Below are 14,268 nucleotides of genomic sequence, written 5' to 3'. Positions count from 1 at the left end.
TATGATTGAAAGCACGCCAACTCCCCAAGCCTGTGAGTGAGTTAATCTGGTTCTCTAGTAAGCGTACAAACAACACTGTGTTATAAGCCTGTAACGGCTCCTTAAACCTTCCTAATGCTGCGACCCTTTAAAACAGTTTTCATGTGGTCGTGACCTCCAACCATAAAATTATTTTCGTTGCTACTGTATAACTATAATTTTGCTACTGTTATAAATCATAATGTAAATATCTGATGTGTAGAAAAGCTGATGGGTGACCCCATGGAAGGGTCATTCAACCCCCCAAAGGGGTTGTGACCCATAGGTTGAGAACCACTGACTTAAAGAGTTCAGTTGTATTGGAGGAATCCAACACACAGATGCCATTTACAACAGACAAATATTTGGATATCTGTGTTCTGAACTCTGGCCTGAATTAACTCATGTCAACTTCTCGTTCCAGATAGTGTGTCACAGTAAACACTATAAACACAAAGTAAACAGGAAAGAAGTCATGTGACTAATGAATACCTTCTCTAAAATTTGTTTCTACAGACATTTAACTATGTTACAGTAACCTATTAATGGGATTTTTATTATTTTATAATTTATCTTGTTTCAAATAACTGCAAGCTGAAGTCATAGGTACAACATACTTCACTTTTTCTCATTTCTGACTATTTAAGACACTCAAATTTTAATGTGTATGAGCAGAATTGCCATAGAGTAAAATATAAGCTTCTCCCAACATTAACATGTAGACTGGACAAAAGCCTTTACCTTTTCTTCTTTTGCATGGAGGACATGTACAATTAAAAGGGATATAGTCATAATCATTATCTTAATTGTGGCAGTTCAGTTTTACAATACATAAGGTTCTTTTGGGTTTTGTTTTGCTGTTTATTACAGTTACTTACTTCTTTATGTGGGGGAGAAGAGGTCATGCATATGCCATGGCCCACATATGGAGGTTAAGGACAACCTTGAGGGAGTTGGTTCTCTCTATCATGTGGGTCTTGGGGATTTAATTTAGGTTGTCAGACAAGACAGTAAGTGCCTTTAGGCACTGAGCCATCTCATCTGCCCCTAAATAAGAATTTTATTAAAATCTTTTGAAAGAAATAATCATGGTTTGCGATAAACCTTTTGACTTCCACATTAAACACAGGATTTTTTTTTTAGAACTTGTAAACTACTAGAAGGAGACAGAATTTATCTTTGTAAAGCTCCCATCCAGAAAAGCACTAATAAACTTAGTTAATTCAGTCTAATATGCAATTGTGTTTAACAATGGTTGTATCTAAACAGTAAATGTGCATGAATTTGTTATTGAAATGATTGGAACTTTTCACTAACTATTTCATTTGAGTAAACATAAAGTATGTAAAAAATCATCATAATGGCCGGGCGGTGGTGGCGCACGCCTTTAATCCCAGCACTCGGGAGGCAGAGCCAGGCGGATCTCTGTGAGTTCAAGGCCAGCCTGGGCTACCAAGTGAGCTCCAGGAAAGGCGCAAAGCTACACAGAGAAACCCTGTCTCAGAAAACCAAAAAAAAAAAAAAATCATCTTAATGTAATGTTTACTGTGATTTAAGAATAAACCTTTTCCCAAAAATCATTAATATGAAACAACTTTAGGTTAGAACATATTGTTCTTGCAAAGGACCCAAGTTTTGTTCCCAGCACCCACATCAGGAAATTCACAACTGGAGCTCCAGCTTCAGGGAGCTGACACCTCTCTCACCTCCTTGGACACATATACAGACACACAAATAAATAATAAAAAATTAAAATCTCTAAAAACAAATCTCAAAGACAAATATTTAGTGCATATGATGTATATTTTAGGATGATTGACATATAGTTCCTTATGCTCTTTTTATTCTTTTAATGGCTAGTAAATCTTTTTTTCAGAGGAAACAAATACAGCAAGGTGATATACACAGCGATTCAAACCTCATGGCTAGGGGAACATCCCAGCCTGGCCACTATACAGCAATACTTTTATTGACCTGCAACACCCTCAGGAGCAGGATGGCTGATTTTCTCTTTCCTTTTAGTGTTATTATAGCCAAAATATAGCAATCCTTCCATGAAGCAGCTCTTGGGGAAAAGGCCATTAATGTGTTTTTAATCTTCATGAAGGCACTGATTATATTTAACATGTTACCTATTGAATCTCGAGGACCAAGCAACATCATGAGTGCTTCTAAACTCTGTATGAATGCAGAAAGAAAGGAAGGAAAGAAACCAGGTGAAGATTCTGAACAACTGTTCAGGCAGGGTGAGCAATAAAACAGGTATAATTCCCCAGTCACCAAATCTGGCTAATAAAAATACAGGATGACCAACTTTAATCTGCATTTCACATAAGCAAAGAAATGATTACGCAGTCTCGATATGCAGTAAATGTTTTGTGCTATTTGTATACACACAAATGTATTGTTTATATTAAAAATTTAACTGGCAATTCTTTGTTTTGTCTTACAGTTCTAATACTGCCAAACAAATTCATATTAAATACTACAAAACTGCTGAACAAATTCAGTTCTTAAAGTGTGGAATTCAGTTCTTAGAGTGTGGAGTGAGTTGGTAAGCTGGTTAGAACACCTGTGCTACTCAAATCCCAGAGGAATTGTGTTAGCAAAATGATAATGAAAAAGAAATGAAACAAAGTATGCACCAAGAAAACTTCCAATCTTACATCAGCAAAACAATGACTAACAAAACCACAGGGATGGTTTATAGAGGGGAAGACTTAGAGGCCGGACTCAGAGACCTGTGGCTCAAGCTCAGATTTGCTGAGCAGTTTGGGACAAAGAAAATACAATTCTTTTCTTTGATAATCCTTGATAAATCACTGAAGGTCCTTTAATATATCTAAATGCCATGAGTATAATATGCTCAAACCTAATCAGCAGTCATGATAAAGCACAAGTTTCCGAACACCATAGGGAGGTCAAGAAGTACAATCATATGCCACAGCAGGAGAAAAATAATGCCACCAATTGAATGTTTTAACACCTTCTTAGTTCAGGTGAATTTACTTTACTACAAGTAGACATTTATTACAGCTAATATAAATAGAATAATTGGAATTATATAATAATGTATATCTAATAAATGGAATTATAAATGCATAATTAAAAGTAACTCCTGTCCTAGAGCTTAAGGCCATACACAAAATACAAAAATGCAGTGTTTGTTCCTCTTAAAGTCACACACCAATTAGAAAACAATAACAAAATCAGAAACCCATTGTAACTTCAAAAATGTTTTGTAGGAATGATGAACACAAGGAAATGTGAAAGTTTTCTGAGGTTGTGTTGTTTCAAATATCTGAAGTTTTACAGCATCTTGGCAATGACCTAAGACAGAAATGATTGAGAAATGACGTTTGGACAACTAAGGAGAAGTGATGGTGTGACAGAGAAAAAATTTAAGCTCACCACAGAAAAGGATATGTTACATATTATTCATTACATAAGCAAATGTAACCATCTATGATGCAGGGCACTGAAGAGTAAAGGTCATTATTCTTGGGCATTTGGTTAATGACGGGTCTGAAAGTGACTAGATTCTTCCCGGGCAACTCCACCAGGTTTCCTAATCTTTCTGAAAACTGGAGTGACCATTTCCCTGTCCCCATGGTCGTTGGCAGACTGGTCCATTCCAACCCCTGTGCTGCATGCTCCTCTCCACCACAAGGGGGCGCCAGGCCTAGCGCACCTACACAGCATCCTCAAAGCTCCATCCTTGGAGACCTGGACTTTTCCAAAGAGGCCCGCCCACGGGAAAGGAAAGAGGAAATGAGACATAGCTGTGTTTCTTCTCTTTCCACTGCCAGGCACGGTTGTGGGGGCGTTTGGGGGATGGTTCTGGTGTTTTTGGAGTCACTCCTGGAAGCCCTGGGCCTGCTTCTCTAATCCTTGGAACCATTCTGTAAGCAACCGGTTCCCTGCTTTACACTCATTGTAATTATCACAGTAGAGGTTTCCGGTTGTCTGTAAGTGAACCCTGACCAATAAAACAAAGAAGGTTTGTGGTAGTTCAAAGGACATTTTCTATAGTAACATGACTAGGCCATTTCCTAGCCAATGGGTTTTTCTTCAAAAATAAAACAAAAGCAAAACAAAACAAAATGAATGTCCCTCGCAAGTCAATGTTCTTAAAATTTGAGTCTAAATAAATGTTAAGGGGCATTAAGATGCTTCTCCCCAACACAGAATCAAGATGTGCTAAATTAGCTCCCCGAGGCTCCCGCTTTGGCGCGTACCTGCTACGGCTGCATCGAGTTCGTCGTCATCGAAGGAGTCCTGGGGGGTGAGGTCTCTCAAGGGAGACAGTGGATAGGACGTGTTGAGATTCAAGCCCAGCATGAAGTTGTGCACCTTCCCTGCGCGGCCTTCTCGGGTGTTGAACAAAGCTGAGTCACTCACCAAGGCCATCAGCATCCGATGGACCCAGCTTGCTTGGTTGTCATTTTGGTACTCTCTTTCGGCCTCTTCGTTCTCTGTGCCTGAGGTGAAGGAACACAGCACGTGCCGAATTTGTACACGTATGCCAATATGTAGGGTGTTCTGTTGTTGTTGTTGTTAACTTAATTTGGTTAATCTCCAAATTAAAACTAAGGTTCTAGGGCTTTGATCCAATATGTTTATTTGCATAAAACAAGTGCCCAGTCACTTTTCAAGTGTTCAGAGTTACCTTTTACCTACATACAGTGTCATTCTATATTCTTCACTGATGCCTCTTGGTTTATTTAGGTTTTTCATATACACTTAATTTTCCTTCTCCTCTCTCTAGCTCTTCTCCATCCAACACACCACACACACACACACACACACACACACAGAGAGAGAGAGAGAGAGAGAGAGAGAGAGAGAGAGAGAGAGAGAGAGAGAGCATTACTTAATACTACCATCTATGTTTCCTGATTTTTCCTAAGTGTCCATATCCTGCTTCATAAACATCCAAGGATTACCAAAGTTAGAAGGGACAGCAGAAAGACCCACCAAATGACTGCCGATAAATAAACACACTCATGCACTGATCATACCACCGTTCCTTCATCCTTGCTTATAAAGTCTGGGGATTTAGAGCCCTGTAATTTAAGCAAACGATATAAAGTGTTTCTAAAGTCACCGGTGGTCCAAAGAAGCAATCACAGATGACTTTCCCCTCTGAAACCTGTGCACGTGTTAACTCCTCACTATCTGTGTTCCCATCCTCTCTCCACTTGGTGCTAGCTATGAGCCCCTTCCCCTCCTTCGTTTCCTCATCAGGAAACCTCGTAAAATTGTTCGAGGATTAATGTGATTTGGATCTCAGTGTGAAGTTCTCAGAGAAGTGCCTGGCTTTACAATCTAGCTACAAACAGAAAGCCTCACCGTGGCCAGCTTCTAGAAACTCTGTGAATAAGTATACAGGCTTACATAAAACTCGGTGTGTTGAGGTGTCTGGTTTTATTTTTGTTTTAATTCTTATAGTGTTTTGCCTGCACAAATGTCTGTGCACAGTGCATATGTATTGCTTGATGGGACCAAAAGAGGGCGTCAGATCCCTTGGAACCGGAGTTATAGATGGTTGTTAGCTGCCACAAGGGCCCAGTGCTTTTAACTGATGAGCCAATTCTCTAGTCCCCTGTGTGTGTTTGGAGAGATGAGAGTCTACATTCAGCTTCTGTAAATATTCTGTAAATATTCCAAAAATAAATATTGGAAATATTTAATTTCCAATAAATATATGCAAAACAGAAAGCCATAAACAAAGAGGTAACTTAAGTACTTATTATAGAGTGAAAGAATTGAATGAAAGGATGCAGACATCATGCTTCCAATAATGCACCATTCCAGAAAAGATGAAACTATGGAGACAGCAAAGTAATTAGTTTTCCTCAGTTGACAGAGGGATGGTTAGGCAGAGGAGAGAAGATTTCGAGACAGGGTTTCTCTGCGTAGTTTTGCGCCTTTCCTGGAGCTCACTTGGTAGCCCAGGCTGGCCTCGAACTCACAGAGATCCGCCTGCCTCTGCCTCCCGAGTGCTGGGATTAAAGGTGTGCGCCACCACGGCCCGGCGAGAGAAGATTTTGAGAGCTGTAAAACTACCCCAGGTGACACCATTGTGCTAAATACTTCTCACAGCCATCCTCCATAGAGGGCACAAGCCCAGAGTGAACTCTCATGGAAACAGAGACTGTGACATGTCACTAGAAGTCATCAGTTGTAACAGAGGCACTGCTCAGATGGGACAAGTGGGGGACCCTGCCTGGGAAAGATTGGGCAGGAGATTTTAGCAAAAGGACTTATCTGCTCCATCTTTCATGGAACCTAAAATGGCTCTAAGGTATTTATTTAAAAGGCACAGTGAGAACTAATAAAAATATATTCATAAGGCCAACCTCTAAGTTAAAATGAAACTAAAACGAAAACAGCAAATTCAAAGTTTTTGGACTTCTCGGCCTCAAAAACCAGCGGGTGCTGAGCAGTGACTCAATTTTCTGGCCTTCTAGGGCGTTTTCCTCACTAAGTAACAAACAGCTACGTCTACTTCATAGTCCTCACTAACTAATTCTCAAAGTGCTAACCATACGGCGTGCGTGCCCTAAGCGCTCGCTTGTTTCCTTCATTCCAAACAAACCCAATGGACTGCACCTCTAAGCTGTCAGCCAGCCACTGCAATTAAACCTTGTCCTTTATAAGAAAATGCAAATCAAAATGCAAGTCTGAACAACTAACAAAATGTAAAATTTAAACTTTTAAATGAAGACTTTAGAATTTAGATTTATTTCTTGCAGGGTGGGTGTCTTTCAGGACTCCAGTTTATTAATAAGCAGGGCTGCCAGGCAATGAGCAACCCAGTGCTGAAACCTAGCTCTCCTCAAAGCTCAGGTGCCCCGGGGAAGAAGGATGCTTTTAGTATTCACAAGCCACAGCGCACTCCTGCCCATGCCATGGCCATGTGCAACTACATCCTGTGGTGAGGCAACTGCTCTCTGTCTTGCATAAACTCATCCTGTGAAGAAATAACAGCAGGCTGGCTATGAAAAAAAAGAATCTCTCTTTTTAGTGATAATTGGAAAGGGTAGAAAACAAGCCAACCCCACATGCATACCACGCCTGGAGAATTCATTGCTCTGGACAAAGCAGTCTTCTGCCTTCTCAAGTCTAGACGGTCGTATTCAAATGGCAAAAGACTCTTCTAGTTCTAAATGCTTAGCTGTCTTTTTTCATGTTTTGTTCATGTGTGTTTATTTTTGAACTATTAAGTACATTTTTTATGAACCGTTTTGTTGGAAAATTGCTGTCAACATCTACAATCTCTACATTTTTCTACACTAACAAATGTCACATTGCAACAAGTATCTCTGATCCTCACTTTCATCCTCATCCCAAATGTGCTGTTAACTATTCGACCCACACCAAACTGAGATCTAGCTGCATTTGTCCCAAAGCAAAAGGAATCCTTGATACTAGCAGATCAAGTGAGCAACAAGTCTTGATAATTTTAACACAGTTCACCACTGCATTTTTCCTTGGAACTGAGTTACTAACCATGACAGAAAGCTAAAGAATGTGTTGACAGTCAAATCTTTCAGATGGCTTAATGACAATTTAAATAACAACATTTTCATTCATTTTAAAGCAAATTACATGTACTCCCCAATCCCACTTTCCACACTAAGATGTCCAGCTCACTAATCTGGCTAGAAGAGAATTCAGTATTGCCACCATCTCAGACAGGTTCATCTGTTGTCCTGCAAATATGTCTAAGGCTTTAAAAGAAAGGAAAAGATGTGATTCTACTGCCTCGGCTCTTAGGTTCTATAGTCCTGTGTCTCACGGGACAGCCTCCAATACTGACACTTCAGGACTCAGAACATCATCGGCACGCAGAGAGGGCTTGGACAATGCTCTCCCCTCTCTGCTCACAATCCGAAGGGACGCTTTCGAGCTCTTACCTTTGGGGGCTTGGGCCTCGTCATCACTGTCAGAACTGTCGTTACTCACAATGTGCTTTGCCGTAATATTTTCTGGGGGAAGAAGAGAAAACCATTGAGGCATCTCAGGGATCAAAATTCACAACTAAATTTACTACAGAGATGAGGGAGTGGTGGCACAGGCCTTTAATTCCAGCATTCAGGAGGCAGAAGTAGGCAGATTTCTGTGAGTTCAAGGCCAGCCTTGTTGACAAAGTGAGTTCTAAGCCAACCAGGGCTATGTGGGAAGACTAGGTTGCCTTTCTTTTTTTAACTATAAAGAAATAATCTGAGCAAAACTACACAAGGGGGACTACTGTGTTTACATCAGTGTTATAAATGGAGACTCATGGGATTCACCAGTTCTTAAAAACTTACCACTGGGTCGCCAAATATCCCAGCAAACAAAAATTAATTAGTGTAAATTTGTCCATTCCTAGTCTTCAGGGTTTTTATGAGTTCATCTTAATTTTAATAATAATAACTGCTTGATTACAGCGTTAGTATTTCTGAAGGTGGATAAAGGACACCATCCAAATCTACAAGTGACCTACAATAGTCTCCAGAGCATGAAGAAAGTGCACTCACTTTAACTAACCTCTGGTTTCTGCCGACACTGAAAAACATCTGTTGATGTTCAGTATGTCAAGAATTGTGTGTTCCCTTTAAAACATGCTAAGACCAGCGTGAGAACTGAGGGGCACAAAGACAGCAGCAAAATCTAGTGTCATCATTAGCCACCCTTTTCCCAGGGGAAATGCCCCTCATCTGTGGACCCTGGCCATTGTTTTTGTGATCACCATCTGCAGGAAAATCAGACTTCTTGCTGATTCATATGAACTATCCCCAGAGTGATGTTTTTCTTCCTCTTTGGCAGCACATAGAAAAGATGGCTTTTCTTTATTCAATTTCAAGGCACTAGTTCCGAATTTAGAAATTTCATTCACAGAACCATTTGCCAAGCTGTAAGTCCAGAAAAGCAGAGGTGTGGCATGTGGCTTCCCCTTACTTCTCTCCAGATGTTTGTTACGCTCACATAAGGACAGGTGCATAGATGGTTATGTAACAGAAAAGTTAGTAAATTCCTGGGTGCTTAAAACTTTATTTTTACTGTCATTAGTTATAAATACAAAATTCAACAAAATAAAGTACTCAAAATCTAATGTGACTGTTCTTTTCATATTATAACTGTGACAGCAGTAATTCTGCTGAACAGTGGACAATGGGCAGAGTAAGAAAAGACCCATTCCAGATGTCATACTTCTGGTGGCTTGGTCACTGCGTGTATGTTCTTTTCTATCCTTAAGCATTTCCTTTTATCTGCCACTGTTGTTTTGGTTTTGCTCTACTTTGGCTGCATTTGGTATGTTAATTTAGGAAAATCACACTGTCTTCTTTATAAGGACATTTTCAGGGCATGAATGGTTGAATCTGAACTCTTATTTTCTATCTTTACACAGCTCTTTTTAGAAGCAAAAATCGCACGCCTATAAACCTCTTTGAGAAAATAAATGATTTCATTTAAGGTTATCTAACTACGGTCCAGTCTACCTTAAAGTCTTTGTGAAGGTGAGAGACTGAAAGAACGGATAACAAACCCTCCCTGGGTGCCCCTTAAGAGGGAGACCTCAGTCAGCCAAAAGAAGAAGCGGTCCCCAGAAATCCTGAGTCCCCTCAGTCACCTCTTCAGTTTCATTTCTGGAAACCCTTACATAATCTGCAGTGGCATGCCTTTTGCTGATCAGCGGAGCCCAAGTACACCATATCCCTTGCCCTCAGTCTGACACAGAACAGCCAGCAGCCAGACTGCTGGCCTCGAGGGGACTTCTCCAGGGAGACTTCTCAGCACCATGTGTTGTCTCCCTTTTCCTTGGCCTGGAGCCACTGTCTCACCCACCTTCTGATGTGTAATCTCAGCCCTATTCTCTTCCTGCCTTGGGAGAAAAAAAAAATAATTAACCTGAGTTATCAGGATTATTCAGTGGCGAAGGAACACAGGAAACAGGCCACCCAGCGTGGGCTTCCTCTCTGCTTTCCTTTCTCTTTTTCAAAATCTTCACGTAATTCAGAAAAGACCGAGTGACTCAGAAAAGACTGAGTGACTTCCACAAAACTAAGGTTGGGAACAGGGCATCCACCTGGGATGCTACTATTAAAATAAACCAAGCAGGATGACCTCATCCTATACTTTAGCCCAGGCTAATTCAGTTCTTTCTATGAAGCCCGGGTTTGGTTCAGTCTTACGGCCTTCCACCCTGCCTGGGTAATCTCTATTTGTTGCGGTTGTTGTTACAGTGTTGGGGATCAAACCCAGGACCCTGTACACACCAGACAAGCGCTCTACCACTGAGCTACCTCCCAGCCCTTCATCCTTATAGAATTCAATTATAGTTTAACCATGAAGAGATCGTGACTCTGCATTGAAGACCACCTCAGGCTCCAGATGGTACCCACATTGCCAGCTCCTTACCCGAGGGATGCTTGGATGACAGCAAGTACCACAAGCAACAAGTGGCCTTTTTGTTTGTTTCTAATGTCTAGTTAGCAATAGTTGGTTCTAATGAAATAATGAAATTACTTTTCCAAAGCTTTCTTAAGAATGATCCAAGTGAACAAATAGTACTCCTAAAGAGAAGATTAATGAGTCTTTGCATACTGCATGTAACTATCAACCACTGAAATCAAGTCCCTCAGGAGAAACAGTACTCAGAACGACAGGTGCGGCACTTCAGGCCATGTAAATATCACATTCTCTTATGCATATAGAACTTCATTATGTCAGTTGCCATTGTCCGTGATCTCCAAAGGCCACATATTAGAAAAAATATAGCACAGTAAGCTTTTCATGTAAACATATTCTTAAAATGAATTGAGCATTCAAAAAATCCATTGTTTTTATTCTGTGTTCCCAAACAGACCTGTGATATGACATGGACAGGGAAAAAAAAATATAGTAAGTAATTGACTGGTAGCCCTGATCTCTGATACACTGCCCCCCCCCAATGCATTTATTCATTATTGCTTGTTAGTTTGTTTTGTTTCTGAGACAGGACTTCATGTATCCCAAGGAGTTCTCTAACCATGAGATGTAACCAGGGATGACCTTGAACTTCTCACCCTTCGGTCACCATCTCCTGAGTACTAGGATTACAAACTTGTGCCACCACGCCTGGTTTATGTCTCTAGGGATCAAATGCAGGACTTTGCAGGCTAACAAACACTTTACCAACAGAATTGCATCCTTGACCCAAAAATTCTAATTCAGCATTCTACGGCTTCTTCCCACAGTCCATCAAAACATAGTGCTTACTAGATGCAAGTCATGAATGCATGTTCTACTTTTTTTTTTTTTAAATCAAATTTATTCATTCAGGCAAATATATTCCTACAGTACTCATCTAATGATGACTATAAAGAACTAGTCCCCAATAGAGTTAGTCTACTTTTTCAAGATTTATAAAATTTGTTTTTAAATTATTACAGGATGAATTAGATGTCATGAAAACCATTAATTTTGGATTAGAAGACATGACTTAATTTATCTGCTTTAAAAAAGACTGAATTTGTGTCATAGGACAGGCTAACAAAACTCTAGTAAGTTAGCCGTATGTAGATGAATTCATCCCTTAAAAAAAAAAATCTATGTTCATGTGTTAATGAACCTAGTCTTTAAAAGGCTACCTTTATTGTCCTAAAAAGGAGTAGTCATTAACAAAAATAATGTTTAGAAATATAGCAAGAAAAAGAACAGAGATGCCCTGGTACAAACTATTCTTAGGAACAGTGAGTGGTCTTTGTAAATTTCCCAACTGCAATGTCATAATAGTACTTAAGTATTTTGGACACAATTTTTAGGAAACACTTAGATTAGTTTCAACAAAGCTACTGATAAATTGAGAATTAAACTCCTTAGGAAGATTTCATATTCTCCACATACATATGCTGCTTATGAGTGTAGTTGATTTTCAGCATAGCTTTTCATAAATGCAAGTCTTTTCCAATACCTAATTCCTCCTCCATTGTAGAGCCTTTGTTTTGTGACCCAGAAACTCCAAGGACTCTGTTGAACAGAATGGAAAAGGCACTGCCCCAGACACCTGAAGAAAGGAGAAACAGAGAAGATCTTAAAATGCAACCATGTTTAAAATGAGAGAGAGAGAGAGCTTTTGATTATTACTTACCCATTAAGAAATGCAAGGGGTTCTCTTCATATTTTTTCACAACCGTTCCCATAAAAAACTTGCTTCCAAATAGGTCAGGAGCCATAAAGGTACCATATTTTGCCATGCCAATCTCATATGGACTAAATTCAACCCAATCTAAAAGCATTTTAGAAATAAGACCCTTTATTAATAGGAAAATGATACAGAAACACACATAATTAATGATAATTCAAACATCACCATAATTCATTTCACTTATTACTCTAGTTAATAAAAACATTAACTAATGCCTACTACATATATGACACCATGTGGTGGTTAAGGAAAAAAACAATATAAAAAAGATCCTTCTAATTGACACAAAATGAATACCTTTTTCTATATAAAAACTTAGACATCTTTTGCAAACATAGTCCATCTTAAGTTTCAGACTGTAAAACTGAAAAATTCTCAGACATAAAAATCAATTAAGGAAATGAAAGAAATTAAATTCTTCATGATGAATCAAACCCTCAACAAAATGGGGAAGAAGCATTTTCTGTATCTTTACTTAACCTTTTTCTATTAATCATCTATTTGAAAGTCCCAAGCGTAATGTACAAGATGTTATTCTGATTTCTTAGCAGTCTGTTGAGGTGGGAACAGTAAGGTACAGTGCACAGCAGCGCTGGTGCCGGACAGTCTGGAACCAACCCTGTGCCGTGGCTCATGAACCGTGCTCATAACCTGAATGCATCACCTGTCTTCTCAGGCCTTAACGACGTGAATAAAATCAGCATGTGGTTTGGAAGGTTAAGGCCCCAGTGAATGGAGAAATGGAGGAAGTGGAGGGGAAGCCATGAACATTTTGATAGTTCCTTTAATAGCAGCCACTGTGGTGTTTGGGGGTCTGCCCATGCCATCACCCTGTCTAACACTGATCTCCATTTTAGTAACTCCAAGAAGAATGTCTGGTTCTGACTTTGGCTTTCCCAGTTACCACTCCTTTGGCTCCCTTTCTTAGCACTACTGTTGACAGCACCGTTCTTCCTTCAGCTCTCGTTTATGATGGCCTCCCTTGACATAACAGCTCCCATCTGAAAACTCCAGTGCTGTAGGGTCTGTCATCAGACATGCCATCATCACCACAGGCATCATCACCGTACCACACAGGGTACTGCATCCTCTCCCTGGATCTCCGCAGTGACTTCCTAAGAGGTCTCAAACCTCTCCCCTTCCCTCTGCATTCCCACCTCCCACCCCTATTCCCATACACTGGGGTCAAAATCAACTTGGGAGAAGAGAAATGTCAGAACACCACACTCTCAGCTGAAGCCCACCCCCTGCCTTCTCACTGTGAATTGAAAGGCAGTTAGCCCCAACCTGCTCCCTTCAAACAATCCCACGTCAAATTTTCTGTTACACATCGGATTATTCCACCCTCTCCACGCAAGCCCTCTTGCTGTTCCTGGGAAGTCAAGGCCATTTCCATAGGGTCCTCTACTTGTTGCTCCCTTCTGCAATTACATGGCTTCTCTTAACATTGAGTTTGAAGTCTTTGTTAGAGGTTCTCTATAAAGCCCCAACTCCCTTCTCAACTCCAAATCGTCTGCTATCCCTGTTTTTCTCAGTTTACTTTTCTGAAATGATATGTCCCAAATATATTTGTTATTCAACAACCACAGTACAAACAACTGCACAACCCATTAGCCTTCCTGTGATTGTTTTGTGGTAAAGCTTGATCTGAACTCAATGTGGGACAAGGGGCACTCTTGCAACATTAGTTATCCCTGTCAATTGAGAACGTTGACACCCCCTATTGGAGAAATACCAAGCTGTTTGACTGTTAGATCCACGGGGATACTGAACTACATCAATTATGATCATAATTTTAACTTCCAAGTCTAAAACATTTGAATGTCCAAGAAGTGTGCTGTCATCGTTTTAGAAAAAGGATTATGCTTCATATGTACTGTTTTCTCAAGGGAGAAGAACACTGGCCTTTCAAAAAGGAAGTTGTAAAATCATAATTGCAATGAGATAGCGTGGCTCATTCAAATCCAAGCTGAGTGGTGCATCTAAGGATGCTCCATCTGAAAGAGGCCTGTTTCAGACTGAGGAATGTGGTATTGCTGAGAAACAACTTGCAGTGAAGCAGAGGCTAGTCG

At 40.1% G+C, this 14,268-nt stretch overlaps 1 protein-coding gene across 4 annotated transcripts in view; it reads right to left on the bottom strand.

The window, feature by feature from the left end:
* Window positions 1-14,268, bottom strand: part of Pla2g4a (phospholipase A2 group IVA) — a 277,980-nt gene that overhangs the window by 22,676 nt on the left and 241,036 nt on the right. For all 4 annotated transcript variants that reach the window (XM_028874724.2, XM_028874723.2, XM_037211339.1 and 1 more), the window contains 4 exons: window positions 12,140-12,277; window positions 11,963-12,055; window positions 7,941-8,012; window positions 4,257-4,499 (listed from right to left, as the gene is read on the bottom strand). In XM_028874724.2, the coding sequence (XP_028730557.1) occupies window positions 4,257-4,499; window positions 7,941-8,012; window positions 11,963-12,055; window positions 12,140-12,277 (546 nt within the window). The remainder of the gene's footprint in view (window positions 1-4,256; window positions 4,500-7,940; window positions 8,013-11,962; window positions 12,056-12,139; window positions 12,278-14,268) is intronic.

This window comes from Peromyscus leucopus, chromosome 15, assembly GCF_004664715.2.
Source record: "Peromyscus leucopus breed LL Stock chromosome 15, UCI_PerLeu_2.1, whole genome shotgun sequence".
In the NCBI taxonomy this organism is placed as follows: Eukaryota; Metazoa; Chordata; class Mammalia; order Rodentia; family Cricetidae; genus Peromyscus; species Peromyscus leucopus.
This window is presented reverse-complemented; position numbering and strand designations above follow the sequence as displayed.